Source organism: Cheilinus undulatus, linkage group 9 (genome assembly GCF_018320785.1).
Source record: "Cheilinus undulatus linkage group 9, ASM1832078v1, whole genome shotgun sequence".
NCBI classification, from domain to species: domain Eukaryota; kingdom Metazoa; phylum Chordata; class Actinopteri; order Labriformes; family Labridae; genus Cheilinus; species Cheilinus undulatus.
Genome location: NC_054873.1, coordinates 1,750,830 through 1,768,756, shown reverse-complemented (window position 1 = coordinate 1,768,756; position 17,927 = coordinate 1,750,830). Strand labels below are relative to the sequence as shown.

General features: G+C 42.0%; 1 protein-coding gene across 2 annotated transcripts in view; it reads left to right on the top strand.

Moving 5' to 3' along the window:
• The window catches only part of LOC121515729 (NACHT, LRR and PYD domains-containing protein 12-like), a 34,305-nt gene continuing 16,378 nt past the window's right edge, over positions 1-17,927 (top strand). Inside the window, exons 1-4 of one of the 2 annotated variants that reach the window (XM_041796672.1) lie at positions 1-1,080; positions 1,898-2,118; positions 4,583-6,461; positions 15,364-15,537. In XM_041796672.1, coding sequence (XP_041652606.1) covers positions 47-1,080; positions 1,898-2,118; positions 4,583-6,461; positions 15,364-15,537 — 3,308 coding nt within the window. In that variant the 5' untranslated portion in view covers positions 1-46. Of the gene's footprint in view, positions 1,081-1,897; positions 2,119-4,579; positions 6,462-15,363; positions 15,538-17,927 lie in introns of both variants that reach the window. The other variant, XM_041796671.1, reaches the window with a different exon arrangement.

The window sequence follows — 17,927 nt, the reverse complement described above, 5'->3', positions numbered from 1 at the left end:
TCTACCTTCATGTTCTACATGGTCCTCTGCACAATCTGGACTGAAGATGATGAGAGACCAAGGAGACCAAGAGGACAGAGGAGAGTCTCCTTCCAGTGGTGTCTCTGTGAAGAGTGGCTGGTCTAAAGATGAATCTCCAGACTTCAGTAATAGACCAGGACCAGGATCAACATCCCCTTTTCCCAGCAGTGTCTCTGTGAAGAGTGACGTGTCTAAAGATAGTCATGCAGACTTCAGTAGTGGACCAGGGCCCAGACCAGCGTCCCCTTTTTCCAGCAGTGTCTCTGTGAAGAGTGACGTGTCTAAAGATAGTCCTCCAGACTTCAGTAGTGGACCAGGACCCACACCAGTGCCCCCTTTTCCCAGCAGTGTCTCTGTGAAGAGTGACTGGTCTAAAGATAGTCCTCCAGACTACAGTAATGGACCAGGGCCCAGACCAGCGTCCCCTTTTCCCAGCAGTGTCTCTGTGAAGAGTGACGTGTCTAAAGATAGTCCTCCAGACTTCAGTAATGGACCAGGGCCAAGACCAGCGTCCCCCTTTCCCAGCGGTGTCTCTGTGAAGAGTGACGTGTCTAAAGATAGTCCTCCAGACTTCAGTAATGAACCAGGGCCAAGACCAGCATCCCCTTTTCCCAGCGGTGTCTCTGTGAAGAGTGACGTGTCTAAAGATAGTCCTCCAGACTTCAGTAGTGGACCAGGACCCACACCAGTGCCCCCTTTTCCCAGCAGTGTCTCTGTGAAGAGTGACGTGTCTAAAGATAGTCCTCCAGACCTCAGTAGTGGACCAGGACCCAGACCAGTGCCCCCTTTTCCCAGCAGTGTCTCTGTGAAGAGTGACTGGTCTAAAGATAGTCCTCCAGACTACAGTAATGGACCAGGGCCAAGACCAGCGTCCCCTTTTCCCGGTGGTGTCTCTGTGAAGAGTGACGTATCTAAAGATACTCCTCCAGACTTCAGTAGTGGACCAGGACCCACACCAGTGCCCCCTTTTCCCAGCAGTGTCTCTGTGAAGAGTGACTGGTCTAAAGATTTTCCTCCACTCGTCTTTTGTGGACCAGGACCAGGACCCTCAGATCCACAGTAAGAGAACTTCTCTTTGACCTCTGAACTGTCAGGATTCAGCTCTTTGTGTCTTCAGAACTAGAGTTGTCTCAGTCCCCACATTTTTATCTCTATCCTGGTAATAAAACCAGAAATTCAGTGTATTTAATGATCCAGAGGCTCCAGTCAGAGACTAATATGAGGCTCTTCAGCATTTTTCTAAATTTAAATGTAATGTGGAGACTCAACTGAGTGTGAACAGAGATGATTTAAAAGTTGATGAGTGACAGCTCCCCATTCCTCTCTACAACACAAGACCAACAACATGTGAGCCAACACAGACAGGAGGGGGACACAAACTTCAGCTCCACTGAACAGTGAATAGTGACTGTAACTTTATAAACTCACCATCACAGACCAGCAGTATTGTTCATGAATAATATTAGAATGGCAAAATCAATGAAGGGTTAAGATTAAGCTGTAAGAATATTTTTATGCTCCTGTCTGAATTCATGAGAATCTAATATTTTAAAGTTCATCACAAACAAAAAACAGGAAAAGATCAAAATAAATCAGTCCCTCGTACGTGAATAAACTCAAAGCATCTGTCATCAGAGTTTCTGATCTGTTTGAGAACCAAGAATTAAAACATGAACAGAAAAACCAAATCTGCCTCCATCAAGATGAATAAAAATGCCAGTTTTATTTTTCAGTCTCTGTGTATGCAGGATGAAGGTGCTGTCAGATTTTGGAGCAGATTGTTGTTTGAAAAGAACTCAGTATCTGTGACATTTAGCTCTACATAGCTTTTTAACATGCTGTATGTTCTAATCTGTTTTATCCTTTAAATCCCTAGAATAAGAAAGAGACCTGTTTCAATGGAGGAACAGCTGTCCAGCTGTGCTCTGTGTCAGGACGTCCTGAGAGATCCAGTTACTACCAGCTGTGGACACTGGTTCTGCAGACAGTGTATCAGCTCATTCTGGGACCAGTGTCCTTCATCAGGAGAATCCTCCTGTCCCCAGTGTGGAGAAAGAGCACGACTGCAGAGATCCAGTCAGTCCACAAGTGTAACAGGTAAGACTGGTGTCATTAGTTTACATGCAGGTAGGAAAAGTGGATTTACGGTCTGACTTTGACTAAAACTCCTGAGAAAATGAAGGATAAAATCCAGTGTATAAGCCAGACTTTGATACCTTTTTGATCTGTAAAAACCTGGCTGTGGCTGATAGACCAGGACGACTTTATAGGACCAGGACCAAGAGCTAAGACAGACAATATCATCACCACAAGCAACTATCACTGCCACACACAAACTGACCTGTTAGAAGGTCAACAGGGAGAAGGTTCTAGAGTCACTGGCTGCAACAGGAAGAAGGTTCTAGAGTCACTGGCTGCAACAGGAAGAAGGTTCTAGAGTCACTGGCTGCAACAGGAAGAAGGTTCTAGAGTCACTGGCTGCAACAGGGAGAAGGTTCTAGAGTCACTGGCTGCAACAGGGAGAAGGTTCTAGAGTCACTGGCTGCAACAGGGAGAAGGTTCTAGAGTCACTGGCTGAAATGGAGACATAACCACCTACTGTAGCAGACAACAGCATGCTTCACTGGAATCTGTTCTGCCCCAGTGCTTTATACTGGGAAAAGGACAGCAATCCAGTTAACTAGCCTAATCAAGCTTGTAGCAAATATGTTGGGAATTGTCTGATAATAAGTTAATACTATCGATAAACCTCGTATAAGAATAGGGCACCACTTACACGTATTGGTTATTTAATAACCAATAAAATATTGTAATGATTAATTAATCAAAACTTTTAATTAATTACATTAACATTAACTGTAAATCAATCTCATTTCTAAAGCAATGAATCCTAATAACAGTGGCTCCATTTCTCTGCTTAATAGGGAATGATTTCCTGTACAACGACTGTATTTTGAAGATTTATTATAAAATCACAAAACAACAGATATAAATCACGGGTTATATGTATATGTGGATAAATAAACAGAACATTACTAAATATGGTAGGAGAGAAAGGATGATAACATAGTTTGGTGACAAGTGGATTATTTGGTAATCCTAACAGAAAAAAATTAGCCTAACTGAGGGTGTAGAATTTGGAGAGTGAATTTGGAAAGACAACTAAAATCTGAATTAAGTTCTGATTCTTTTGATTTTGGAGACATCATCACCATTGAAGAGTAGAGTGGATCAGTAGAGAGGGACGGTGAGGAGAGGGCCCGTCTGGAGTTGGGGAACCGCCCTGGCTGCCGCAGATCTGGACTCATGGCCGAACCGAACCAAGTTCTGGGTCGGTCATTGTACTAGGTCGGCCAGTGGTTTTGTAACGGCGCCGAGTGGGTCGCTTGAACAGCATCTTGAACTGTCCAGACCGAACTCGCTCGTGTTCTAACATGGCTTCTCTTTAAAAGGAAGGAGGAAGGGTCTGTATCCTAAGTCAACCCACCCTTCACCAAGTTAATAACTTAATGAAACAATGCATAAATGGACATTTCCAACATAAATGGTTCAGAAGATTCTAGAGTAATATCAATAAACTATCACACAGTAAACATGATACAACATGGTGAAATGATTATGTACAATGTTAAAACCGAACAATTCATCTATAATTACAAACTCTATCTCTTATAAGCTGTAATAACCGAAATGACCAGTAGGTGTCACTGTGGTTCCATGAAAGATTTTCGACCTCTACATAATGAGATTCTGAATAAACTCCCAACCCGCTATTTTAGGAAATAAAACTCATTGAGCCATAATCAAAGTATCTTTGTGTTCCTTGCAAGCAGACTCAAACAAATATGAGCATTTCCTGTTGGAAACACAATGTTTAGGACAGTTTTTTGATACTTTCAACTCTTGCAGCCTTAGAGGGCTTTTACGACTCTTGCCTGGTTTGTAAGTGTCAGCCACGGTCTCTGCAGGAAGACAGTGTCCTTAGATTTATGAGACATGGTGCAGAGTTTTTACAGCTTTCAGGAAAGCAGGATTTAGTTTGAGAGGGTTCACCATCTGGGATGACCAATCGAAAGATTTCGATTTTAAGGCGTTTATCTCCCTTAGAAGCTGTCTTTCATCAAAGTGTCAGTTTCAGAGCCTAACTGCCTGGGAAACTCCAAAGACAGGAGGACAGAATAAACATAGGTAGATTTAGGAAGGAGAAAGGGCCTTTCCCCCCTTGTAGCTGGGGTTTTGATGTCATTGGCTGTCCCAGATATGCTGAACCATGCATGGAAACATTCTGATTGTGTCTGAGAACAAGACTTTTGAATGTACTTCATTAGATGGTATGTAATGATGATATATTCTCATGAAAATAGGACATTTGAACATTTTTAGCTGAAGCCTGTTCTTGTTTTCAGTTTATTCTACTGTATCAGCTCAGATTTCTTACAGGGCTATTTTTGAGTTGTGCAGTTTGTGTAATATTTACCAATGAAAATAGTCTATTTGATCATGTTCTAAAACCAGATTCCTGGTGTCAGTCCTGTCTGATATTGTTGTGGTCTTTCAGCAGGTAGAGGTCTACAGGAGGTTCTAGATGGACACAGGATCAGTCTGAGGGAGCGATGTGAACGTGTGACTGAAGGAACTGATGAAGCAGGAAGTAGAACTCTCCTCAACAGGATCTACACTGAGCTCTACATCACAGAGGGACAGAGTATAGAGGTCAACAGCCAACATGAGGTCAGACAGCTTGAGACAGCTTCCAAGAAAATGATCATCCATGAAACACCAATCAAGTACCATGAGATCTTTAAAGCCCTCCCTGACCAACAGAAACCCATCAGAGTGGTTCTGACTAACGGTGTCGCTGGTGTTGGGAAAACCTTCACGGTGCAGAAGTTCACTCTGGACTGGGCAGAGGGCTTGGAAAACCAGGACATCAGTCTGCTGGTTCTGCTTTCATTCAGAGAGCTGAACTTGATCAGAGATGAGCGCTACAGTCTTCTGGAGCTGCTCCGTGTTTTCCATCCAACACTCCAGAAGGTCAGAGCAGAGACGCTGGCTGTCTGTAAACTTTTGTTCATCTTTGACGGCCTGGATGAAAGCAGACTGTCGTTGGATTTCAGCATCAGTGAGGTTGTTTCTGATGTCACACAGAAGTCATCAGTTAATGTGCTGTTAGTAAACCTCATCAAGGGGAATCTGCTTCCCTCAGCTCTCATCTGGATAACTTCTCGACCTGCAGCAGCCAATCAGATCCCTCCTTCATGTGTGGACAGGCTGACAGAAGTCCGAGGCTTCACTGACGCCCAGAAGGAGGAGTACTTCAGGAGGAGGTTCAGTGATGAAGATCTGTCCAGCACAATCATCTCCTACATCAAGACATCCAGGAGCCTCCACATCATGTGTCTGATCCCAGTCTTCTGCTGGATCACTGCTACAGTTCTGGAGAACATGATGAGCACGGAGCAGAGAGGAGAGCTGCCCAAGACCCTGACTGACATGTACTCACACTTCCTGTTGGTTCAGACCAAGAGGAAGAGGCAGAAGTATGATGGGGGACACGAGAGCAGTCCACAGGAGCTGATGGAGGCTGAGAGAGAAGTTCTTCTGAAGCTGGGGAGGCTGGCGTTTGAACATCTGGAGAACGGAAACATCATGTTCTATGAAGAAGACCTGGAGCGCTGTGGTTTGGATGTCACAGAGGCCTCAGTGTTCTCAGGAGTTTGTACAGAGATCTTCAAAAGAGAGAGTGTGATCTTCCAGAAGACAGTTTACTGCTTTGTTCATCTGAGCATTCAGGAGTTTCTGGCTGCAGTCTACGTGCTCCACTGTTTCACCAACAGGAACACAACAGTACGGGAGGATTTCCTGGAGTCAGGATACAGTGATGATGATGATGACCAGAGCTCTGATGATGATTATGATGACCAGAGCTCTGAATTTGATGACACTTTGGAAGACTTCCTGCATAGAGCCATGGAAAAATCTCTGAGGAGTAAAAATGGCCACCTGGACCTGTTTGTCCGTTTCCTTCATGGACTGTGTCTGGAGTCAAACCACAGACTCTTAGGAGGTCTGCTGGGTCAGATAGACAACAGTCCAGCAACGATCCAACGAATCATCAACAACCTGAAGAAGATGAACAGTGATGATAATTATGATGACGATGATGGTGATGATAATGATATCTCTCCTGACAGAAGCATCAACATCTTCCACTGTCTGATGGAGATGAATGATCTTTCAGTACATCAGGACATCCAAAACCTCCTGAAGTCAAAGAAAAGATCACAGCAGAGACTCTCTGAGATCCACTGCTCTGCTCTGGCCTACATGCTGCAGATGTCAGAGGAGGTTTTCGATGAGTTAAATCTGAACCACTACAGCACATCAGTCCAGGGACGACTGAGACTGATTCCCGCTGTGAGGAACTGCAGGAAGGCTCGGTAAGTCCAGATGTGATTAAATAAGAGCAGGGCCGGTTCTAACCATTTTAGGGTCCCCCATCCCCAGCACTTTGTCATCGCCTCAGAGTAACATTAATAGTTGTCTCACTAATATTATTAGTGAGGTGTTTGAAGTACAAATTTTCACCCATTTTCATGATCTTTGTATAATATAGCCACAAAAGATCATAATAAGATGCAATAAATGAATTAAATACGGCACGGTGGACTCTGCAGAGCAGGGAGGAACATCAAGAAAAGACGCAGACATAGATATATTATTAAATATGAGAACGATAGCAGAGCGCATAGCAGCTCGCCTGCTGCTTTACCTCAGCTCTGCAAACACGCTGTCCAAAGAGAGGCTGATACAGACTGCGTGATTTTTAAGACTGGAGGAGAGGGATTTAATTTGTTTATTTGTTTATTAAGATGAAGACTGTAACCACCGTGCACAGCTGCACCTCGCTCTCTCATGGAGTCCGGTTCTGTCTGCACCTCAGTTTTCCTGTTTCCTTCCTCTGGTCATAATGAATATTAGAGGTTTTTGCATTGTGAAATCAAACTTCTATCCCTGTGGTGGATTTAAGCTGCTCTCAGGATAGCAAATACTTTCCCTGTGTAACTGTCTGTCAGCCACAGACGCAGACATTATATCTTGCCTCTGGTGAGTCTCTCAGTTCAATCTCCTGGCTGATTTAGTCCCATATGATAGTAAATATGTGATGCCAAATTAAAATCAAGTACATCTATTTACATACGATTTAATTTTATGTCAAGACGTGCAATTACGGTCTTGATCTGTTACTTTATGTGTGACATCGTTTTTAAATCCTGTAGCATATTTAACTCCAGGTCATGTCAAACGGTAAAAATTCCTCTCACAATGTTAAAACAGATTCTTTATAAATTAACATTTAATCCTAACCTGGACACAGGCTGTCCTATGACATGAGAGGTCAGCATGTTTGGTTTGGGAGCAGCGCTAAAAGGCATCAAATAATGCACAGAAACAGCCCAGTTCATGAAAAGTGCAGGGATGTCAGGGGAATTAGAGAGAACTGACATGCATAAGAACAACTGCTGGGGTTCAGACGTGCTAAAAGTTAAGTTTTCACTCAGTAGGTGAGGGTTTGTAGCTCTTTGAGCAGTATGAAAGTGCTGCAGTCTGGAATAAATCTCTGCAGGATCCTCTTCCTTCTCTCTCTCTCTCTCTCTCTCTCTCCCTCTCTCTCTTTTTCTATCTCTTTCCCACTACAATTAGCGTATAAAAGTGGGATTTTTAAACATGGGTAAACCTGCTAACAATCGGTGACTTCTCTCCCACTGCCAGCAGACCCGGCTCTGACTGCCAGCAGACAAGCTGCGTGGCTGTTTCTTTTTTCCTGTGGTGCGTCAAGTTGATGTCATCACGTTGGAAACATTATCATTAGCGCATCGAAACACAGTTAAATCACAGTTCAGACCAAAGATTTGCAACGCAAGATGATTCTAGAATGAGTGACAACAGTCTGGACTGAGGGTTGCAGCTCGAATGAAGCTGTCTGATGGAGTCGCCAGCAATTCAGCCGGTTAAGTCGTAGAGAGCAGGTTTAAGAACACAGCAAGCAGAGAAATGTGAAAAGGGAAATATAAATCTCATTTTGAAAGGCTATATACGCCCATTGCAGCACTGCAATGAAATTTCACGCGACATATAGACACTAAAATGCTTTTCTAGCTCAGTCTTTCTTTAAGAAAGATATCTGCTGAGAATAATTAATGTTCTACTGACATATTCAGCTCCTACAGCCTTGAATTTTTCATGGATTATCCAATAAAGCGCAGCGCTTCCTACTTATGAGCACAGCCAAATAAAGTTAAGGAGAACTTTTCTAAACAATGTTTCCATTTTAGTTTTTCACATCTATCTGCTTCTTGGATATATTAGGTAAACATCAATCTTTTTAATTTTTTGAAAAGAAAACTTCAGCCTGCCAAACTCCTCTCTCCTCCATCAGCTGTCATCCGGCTTTACAGCTGTTGGAGAAGACTGCACTTTTCAGACTGAGATTTAAGGGTGAAAACTAAAAAAAGAATATAGTCATTTCAAAGGAACAGACATGTGATAAAGGGAAATAGAAACAACCTTTTAGAAAAGTCTCCCATTCTCCAGCTGTGTTTGTAAGCAGGAAGCGATATGCTTCATGTGATAAACCATGAGAAATCCAAGGCTGTAGAAGCTTGACTTGTTTACAAAAAAATAATAGCTTTCAGCAGATATTTCCATTATGACAAGAGTGAGCCAGAAAAGCATTTTTGTTTCAATGTTACAATGTCATTTAGCAGATGCTTTTATCCAAAGCGATGTACATTCGAGAGCAAGAACAACACAAGCAAGATCGAGACGAGAAGACACAACATCAGTAAGTGCCACAAAGTGCTTCAGGTCCATTTGGACGCAGGTGCTGCCATGCATTTTTGTGTTTATATGTGCCGTTAAACTGTGCTGCAGTGCTGCGAAACCTCTGCCTTTCCTGTCTCCTCCAGCAGTAGCGCATCAGGCTTTAATGCAACGAGGATCGATGTGATCATTTCCAAGAGGCAAATAATGCAATTAAAAAAATAAATGAAAGGTTAATAGATTATATCATTTGAAAAGGATCTCTCTTTCCAGCTTTGCATGGACAGGACGCTTTATGAGATAATACATGAGATTTTAACAGGTTGAACAAGCTAAATCTGTTCTTGGGGAAAAAAATTCACAGCGGATATGTTCATTATGACATGGGCATTTTTGTGTTTATATGCGCCGTTAAACTGCGCTGCCATGCAGCAAATCTTCTGCCTTTAAACTCCTGCCTCCTCTAGCTAATCAGGCTTAAATGCACAGCAGACAGAATAAAGTTTCTGTGCAACAAAAACAACAATAAACATGAGATCCCAACAGGCAAGTAATATAAACTTATTTCTTGTATGAACGTAGGCGCATTTTGCCAAAGTCATCCCGTGTTCACCCGGGTGTGATGTTCCTACTGGAACCGATCAGAGGTGAGCCATTAAAAACCCATGTCCATTGCAGGGTCAGTCAACGTGATCAGTCTGCTGATTCGAGCCTTTCCCACTGCCAACAGGAGCCAATTGTTAGTGTGTTTAAACAGGTTTTTCGGCCAGTGGGAAAGGGGTATCTCTCATCTCTACCGTCCTTTCTGTCACTCATCTCCTCTCTGGACTCTGTCACCCGATCCCAGGCCAGGTGAATTAAGGATCAGATCAGATTTTGTGAACAGGTTGCCATTTTAAAGCCATAAACAGCCATGCTGAATATAAACTTTAGATTTTTCTTTGTTGTAACAATGCTTCCTGGCAGTAAATCTTATACCGTTGGTAAGCCTGTTTATTTCCCTTTTAAATGGAGCCACATTTGTAAGGAACATGCCCAGGAAAAATGTGCCAAATCTTCTCTGCCAATGCTAAACAGTTTATTCTGCTTTTGCTATTGACTCTTGTTTTGAGCTTCTGCTACCCCCAGGTGCTGCACCTGTAAGCATGGGCCCTGCTACAGTGGTCAGTAGATGTCTGCTCCAAGAACCAGCATGCCACATTTGACTGATCTGGATAGGGCTCGTCATATATATTTATATATACATATAGCACCATATATGCTATATCTATCTACAAATGCTGGTGGGGGGGTGGGGTAATACAGTGGTAGGAGAAACAGTGGAGAGGTCACTGTACCAGGTTAAAGACAGTCCAGTGGTTTTGAGCATTGTTCCCTCGTTTGGTGTAAATGTTCTACAGACCAGAGTTACTGTAAGTGTACAGGCTGATTTATAAACTGTCTTTTAAGCTTCGTATTGATCAACTTGTAAAGAAGTTAAAGCTGAGACTGGGTTTTTATTTTGGAAATAAATCTTGTTTTTCTGTTGCAGCCACTTTTCTGCCTCTGATTGATTACGGTGATGTTCTGTACATGCATGCATCTTCTCAGTGCCATAAATCTTTAGATAGTGTGTACCATGGGGCACTGAGGTTTATAGCCAACCTTAAGTCCCAAACTCATCATTGTACTCTGTATGACTGAGTTCGTCTGTCTTCTTTGTCCACTCGTGGGCTAAATCATTGGCATGTCATTATTTACAAGGCTTGTAGCACCCGATAATGTAATAATTTCCTGAAAATGTAATAACACCTGAAAATGTAATAACATTTGCACTTAACTCATTCGAAAATGTAATAAAACCCAATAATGTAATAACTTCACCAATAATGTAATAAAATACCCTGACTGATATTGTTAAATGTTATTACAATATCAGTCAGGGTATTTTATTACGTTACTTACTTACTCCTTACTTATTGCCTTACTTATTAAGGGTAATGCAAACCTACACAAAACTCATCAATCCTGCATGCAGTCAGAGGCCAAAACCCTGCAGTCTAGTCCTCCATTCAGGCACAGCTGTGATTATATTAGTCCATTATCTGTGCTGATCAACGCTGGACCAGTTTCTGACGAGTTCATAAGATGAGAGCATCTTTAGACCTTATTCAATAAACTATCCTGTGTCATGATGGGGGGAAAGCTTGTCTGAGACTTTTTAACTACTTCTTGTCAGTGTTTTGAACTGTTAGGCTGAGATAAGGCTCCATTGTTGTGGAGAAGTGGATCATATTTGTCCACTGCTGGGCCGTCTTCTCTCTGACATCTACGACTCTGGCAGGGAGTTTTCAGCAAAATGTTTGCACCCAGGCAAATCTTGTATTCTCGGTGAAGTGTCTTTATGAGATATTGAAATCCTGGCTTTTCAACAGCACTGGGCTTATGTCTTTAGTGGCATGTTCTGTTACTGCGTCCGTTATCTCGGAGTCATCATGCGGCGTATTTTAACAAATACCGCGTGAGTTGGACCTCTTCCTTTTCAAAGTTGAACGACTGTTCAACGCTGCAGATCCAGCGCTGTTTCTCGTTGTCCATCTTAAAAGGCATCTAACTCTCTGCTAACTCGCCACACTGCTCTGTTTACCTTCTTCTCCCTTGCTCCTCTTGCCTCTGATATAAAAAAAACCCGGCTGCATGTGCAGAGGAGTTTTCTGGATGGGCAGAGGAGAAAAAGATAGCTCTCTGCTGTGAGAGATGCATTCAGGGACAACGGGAGAAGCGAAACTCCAGCGAGAAATGCACGCTGGTGGCTCAAAACTTCCACATAATTTATACTCGGATATTCGCGATATAGTCATTTTAATGATACGCTACATTCACAGAGCGAGGGCAACAGGTAGCTGCAAAATCTGTTTGTGGCGGTCCACCACAAATAAATGAATGTATGGGAAACAATGGTGTAGGTGTCTATAAGTGTAAAATAAAGCTTTAAAATGCATTAAATTATTTGTTAAGAAAATAGATAAGTGAGATTGGCTGTGTTAAGTTTAAATTAGATTTAAACTTCTGTTTTTGATACTCTCTTTGTAGTTTAATATCACTGGAGTAAATCAAATCATAGAAACATTTTTTCCTTTATTCAGCGGAAATCTCCTTGACTCCTTAGTTACTAAATGATCAGTTCCAGCCTCTTATCCATCTGTCTCTGTTTCTCACTGCCTCCATGAACCGTATTTAAAGTTTTAGTTTTCCCATCGTCTTATATCCGTTAAGTAAGGGTTAATGCCCTTTGAGGTGTCCAATTATCAGGGATTAATGGACGACGCGCACAGAGGATGGTTGCCTCCGCGAAGTCCATTAATCCCTGATAATTGGACACCTCAAAGGGCATTAACCCGCTTATACCATGGTCACTTGCCAACGAAAATGATTAATAAAACTACTGATTTATAATTTCATACGTTTTGTGATCAAAATAGAAAGTTTTACAAAAACAACAATTTCTTTCCCCTAGCAACGCCTGAGGGCTTGACTAATAACTGGAATAGTTATTCTAATCCCATAATGTTCTCAGGAATGTAAACGTTATTCACTACTCCGGTAAATAGGACAGGCCATAGATACCGAGTCACAATGGAACAAAAAAAATAGCCTGCTCAGCGAACTTTCTGAACGGATTTATCAATGAAAAGACATGAAGACAAGTGAGACTGAGAGTCATCTGTGATCAGACAATAAACCTGTAAGTTATCATGAACAGTCATCTGATAAAAATCTTAGTTTTAGCAGACCAGCTGTTTGAATAAACAGAATAATTCCTCCTTCAGCACTACAAGGTCACAGACGTGAAACAGAGCTGTCCATGCCCTGCAGGTGCTGATTATCCGTCAGACACGTCAATATTTATCAGATATTGTCCTGCCGGTTTATCGGAAGCGTTTCCTTTGGCTCTACAAAGAAATATTAGCTTCTTTTCTCTTGTTTATGTTATTTTACAATAATTTATAGCAGAACAGGAGGAAAGTGAGTTTTTTGCGATACCTCTCTTAAGGTGACCCTGGAGAGAAGATGTACGTCTGTTAGTAGAGTCAGTTTGCTTAGCGTTTCTAACGTGCAAATCCAGTACTAGACTGATTATTAACGGAGAAATAATCACACAGTGGGGTATCAGCTCTGCTCTAACTGGATGTCGCATCCTCTCTCTGAGAGGGAGAAAACTTTATTGACACATGTCAATAGACACACAGCACATGTGCATTTTGTTACATATATTCGGTGCACATCACTGGCTACTGTCGCTGCTCATTTACATAAGTAAACAGAACAGGACCTCTCATTACAATTGAGAGCATATATACATATTCGTGTTTATGTCGACAACGTCGGATATAAAATATAAGACCGTCTTAGGTTACAGGTCTTAAATCTGGAGTCTGTCATTTTATTTATGTCAGTAAAGTGACGGTTGATGACGGTCCATAGGCTTCTTAGGCTGGCAACGCTGTACTCCCTGCTCAGAAAATATGACTGTTTCAGGTAGCTATAGTTACTCCTAACGGAGTAACGGCTAACGGCTGCTGCACATTAATTTGGAACAGTGAAAAGATTTTTTTGACCGGGAATACTTGAGAAGTTCGAAAGGTGTCTGTATATCAGAAGTTAATTGACACCAATTGACACCAAGACCATGGCATAATTATCAATAAACAGCAAATTTATTATTCTCTGCAAATACAGACATGTCAAATGTTTTAAGGTTGTCTTTACAACACATATGCTGTGATTTTAACATTTGTTTGTCCCCCTTAAACACATGATGTTAAGGTAATATTAACCAAATAATATTTTAACGTAGCACACACCTCTGGCTCATGAGAGCTACACAGAGACACACAGATGGAGCACACACACTCACAAACCAGACTGCTGCACTGATCCTCCGTGGTCAAGAAGGAGCTTTTTATTAACTGAACCACTGATGTCAAAAGGCAAAAAACATTCTGAAAATAGTTTTTTCATCAAATGTACTGTGGAAATATTAGCACTTTTCGTCCCATTTCCAACCTCTCATTTCTGTCAAAAATTCTGAAACGTTTTGTCACCTCACAACTCCAACAATACCTCCACTCCAATCAGCTCTACAAGACCCTTCAATCCGGCTTCTGAACCCACCACAGTACTGAAACCGCACTCATAAAAGTTACAAATGACCTCCTGCTTGCATCTGACTCCGGCTCCCTCACTATTCTCATTCTCCTTGACCTCTCTGCCGCCTGTGACACCATCGACCACTCCGTCCTCCTCCACCACCTACAGTCTATTGGTATCACTGGTTCAGGCCTCTCCTGGTTCAGCTCCTACCTCTCCAATAGATCTCACTACATCTTCATCAACAACCGCACATCCCATACCATCCCTGTTACCGATGCAGTACCCCAAGGTTTGGTGCTTGGTCCCCTTCTGTTCATTCTGTACATGCTTCCCCTTGGACACACCATTCTCAAACATGAACTACACTTCCATAGCTATGCCGACGACACACAACTCTACCTCTCCACCAAATCCATCTCCCCCACAACTGTATCAACCATCACAAACTGCCTCTCTGCAATAAAACTCTGGATGACCACCAACTTCCTCAAACTCAACTGCAATAAATCTGAAATCATGATCATCGGACTCAAATCCCTCCCCCCTTCCACTCAGAACTTCTCTCTCACTATCGACAACCACACAGTCACCCCCTCTCAGCAGATCAGAAACCTTGGAGTTATCTTCCACCCCACTCTCTTTCAAACCCCACATCTGTCACGTCACTAAAACAGCCTTCTTTCATCTACGCAACATCGCCCATGTCCGTCCCACACTCTCCACCTCTGCTACTGAAACACTTATTCATGCCTTCATTTCATCCAGACTCGACCACTGCAACAGCCTCCTCTATGGACTCCCTTCCTCTGACTTACAAAAACTGCAATACATGTAGAACTCTGCCGCCCGCCTCCTCACCCACACCCGCTCTAGAGACCACATCACCCCTGTCCTCCGACAGCTCCGCTGGCTCCCCATAAAACAGCGCATCCATTTCAAGGTCTTGCTCATTACCTACAAAGCCCTCCATAACCTGGCTCCTCCATACCTCACAGTCCTTCTTCAGCACCACCTCTGTTCCTGCCGCCTCCGCTCCGTTGACTCGAACCTCCTAAATCCCATCACCAAATCCAAGCACCGGACCTAGGGGGATCAAGCTTTTGCCATCATCGCCCCCACCCTCTGGAACTCAATTCCCCTCCATATCAGAAACTCTGACTCTCTGCTCACTTTCAAACAATCACTCAAAACCTACCTGTTTAACAATGCATAAGACTCCTAACATTCATATTTTTCCCCCTGTCCCATTTGTGTTGTTTTTGTTTTGTTCTGTAAAGCATCTTTGAGTTTCCTAGAAAAGCACTATATAAGTCTGATGTATTATTATTATTATTATTATTATTACTTTATATAAAAACATGCTATGTAATTTTAATGTCATTACAGGCTTTCTCTCTGTGGTCTATCAGAGACTCACTATGAAGTCATGGCCTCAGCTTTAATGTCCAACCCCTCACATCTGAGAGAGCTGCACCTGGATGACAGCAACCTACAGGATTCAGGAGTGGAGCTTCTTTCTGCTGGACTGAAGAGTCCAAATTGTAGACTGGAGACTCTGAGGTAAGACAGCATGTTTAATTTCTCTGCTTAGATGAATATGAGGTGAAACTAAAGCGTAAACTCAGACTGATATTTTCTTTTTCAGATCAATCATGAATTGTTCAACAAAAGACTTTATCCATAGAATAATGATGTATTCATGTAGGGTTGAATTTTTCTGAGACATGAAGCTGTTTGATGATTAAAATGATGGGAAGTTTTAAAGTTAGACTCTGTTTAAATCTTTTCTCTCCTACTATAATAAATATTACAGAAGTGGTCTTTGTTCATGTTTCTCCTCAGTTCATCCTGACATTTCTAGCCTTAGAGGAAACTTTGAGATCTACAGTTAAATCTAAAATCAGTCTGAGAGTTTTCATTTCTGTCTAAACATCATGAGTTTGCCTGTTTAAGAAGTTGAGTTTAGTTATACTGACAGACCTCTAATGGCCGCCTCCACTGCTGGAAAGACCTCAGATATAGCTTTAGCATGGCATTGTTTTTAGAAAAAGTGGGCCACGTTTCTGTATGACATTCAGAATAAAACCAACTCTATAGGCTTATCATGTTTGGAAAGATGTTCTCACTTTTCTGCTGACCTGCTTCAGCATGAGTGTGTGATAGTTAAGGGGGAAAGGGTTACTTATTGTGTAAGTGCTTGTATACAAGGCCTGCTATTGGAGCTCTTTGCTTAAAATTAGCCATAGCGGCACTTTTGTCAGAAATGGACAGCATTCCTTTATTAACGAAAGTGCAGAGAACAACACAGGAAATCTTTCCGCTACAGAAAACAATGCTGTCACTCTTCTGCTGACCTGCTATGACATGAGTATGTAATAGTTATGGGGAAAGGGTTAGCTGTTGCGAGTGGTTGCGTACAAGGCCTGCTAGTGGAGTGTTTAGCTTGGAACTTAGCTGCAACAGCTCTTTTGTCTGAACTGGACAACGTGTCTTTATTAAAACACTCACAGAGAGCAACACGCTTTCCATGACAGAAAAGATGTTTTCAGTATACTCCCAGTCTGCTTTGGTATAGGTTTCCAATCAGTACGATGGGCTTGTCCGGTAAATCCAAGGCCTTCTATCGGGCTAGCTGTTAGCTCGGATGCTTAGGAACGCCTGGACCACTTTTCTTGTTAAAACCAGAGCAGAGAGCCACACCCAAAGCTTGTCTTGGCAGAGAAGAGGTTTTGCGTGTCTCCTGTAGTGACATGTTCCTCTATCTGCACAAAACAGCCCAGAATAAAGGGAGGATATTTCCTCCTCACTGTTCTGCCAACATTAGTGCTGTGCTTCACTAGACGTCTCTGTGTTGTGGTCACATGTTTCTGTGAAGCCAATCAGATGTGATAATAGACAGTCAGGAGGGGAGGGGGGGGTGGCCTTGCTCTGGGCTCCATGTACCGTTCAGTCTCCACATGAGGTGCGTCTCACTTCTACTGTTTTATGGCTTGGGTCTTTGGCGTGAGTCTTTTCCTTGAGTCTTGGTCCTGTCCACCAGAGACTCATGGAGAGACTGAGGAATCGATGTGGAAGACTGAAGCCACAAGACCGATTTAAAATTTAAATAAATTAAAAAAAAAAAAAAAAAAAGAGAGAGAGAGGCCTGTCTAATGTTGTACATTATTTTGTCCAATCACAAAATTTCTTAATTATATGTCAGTTTTTGTTTGGCACCAATCACATTTGTCGATACTGAATAAGGTTCGCCTACATTGGTGCAGTCTCAAGGAGGCTCAGATAAAGTTGCCTCAAAACTTTGGTGTTTTGGGACCCCTCATAAAAAACCTCTTTTCAACTATTTTCAGCCACTGACTTGTTAAGTACATTCATATTATGTAATTTGAGAGATTATTGATTTGTTTTTTGTGTATAAACAAGTACTTTTTTGTCATTTTTGCTATTTAGTTTTACATGAAAAGATGAGTCATGCTAGCTAGCATAGCGAGCTAATCACTAGTCAGTACATGTAGCCGTACTGATAGATACACTGCTTAAGGATTAAAAATGATAAATACACAGGCTGTTTTCTGATTCATTTTACATGAATCTTCAAATCAAGACACAAAAAATGGTTTGGGTGGATGAAACATTTTCAAAAACTGTCTTTTTTCCAAGGTGGGCTTAAATGGTACAGTGACCCAAAAAACAGCTAGTGTAAGCTAACTTTGACCAAGAACTCCTTGATAATTCAGAAAGGTTTGGCAAAAGAGGGATAACTGTGATGGCAAGTTTTACAGCATATTTAGGCTACAGGCATTTCTTTATACATTTGTTTGTTTTTGGTGAGAGCATATTATCTTTATTTCCCTGATAGTCACTGTAGAACCATTTAAGCCCAGTGTGTTCTATTTAAGCCCATCTTATGTGTTTCAATAGGAAATAATGACATGTTGAGGTTTGATAGCTTT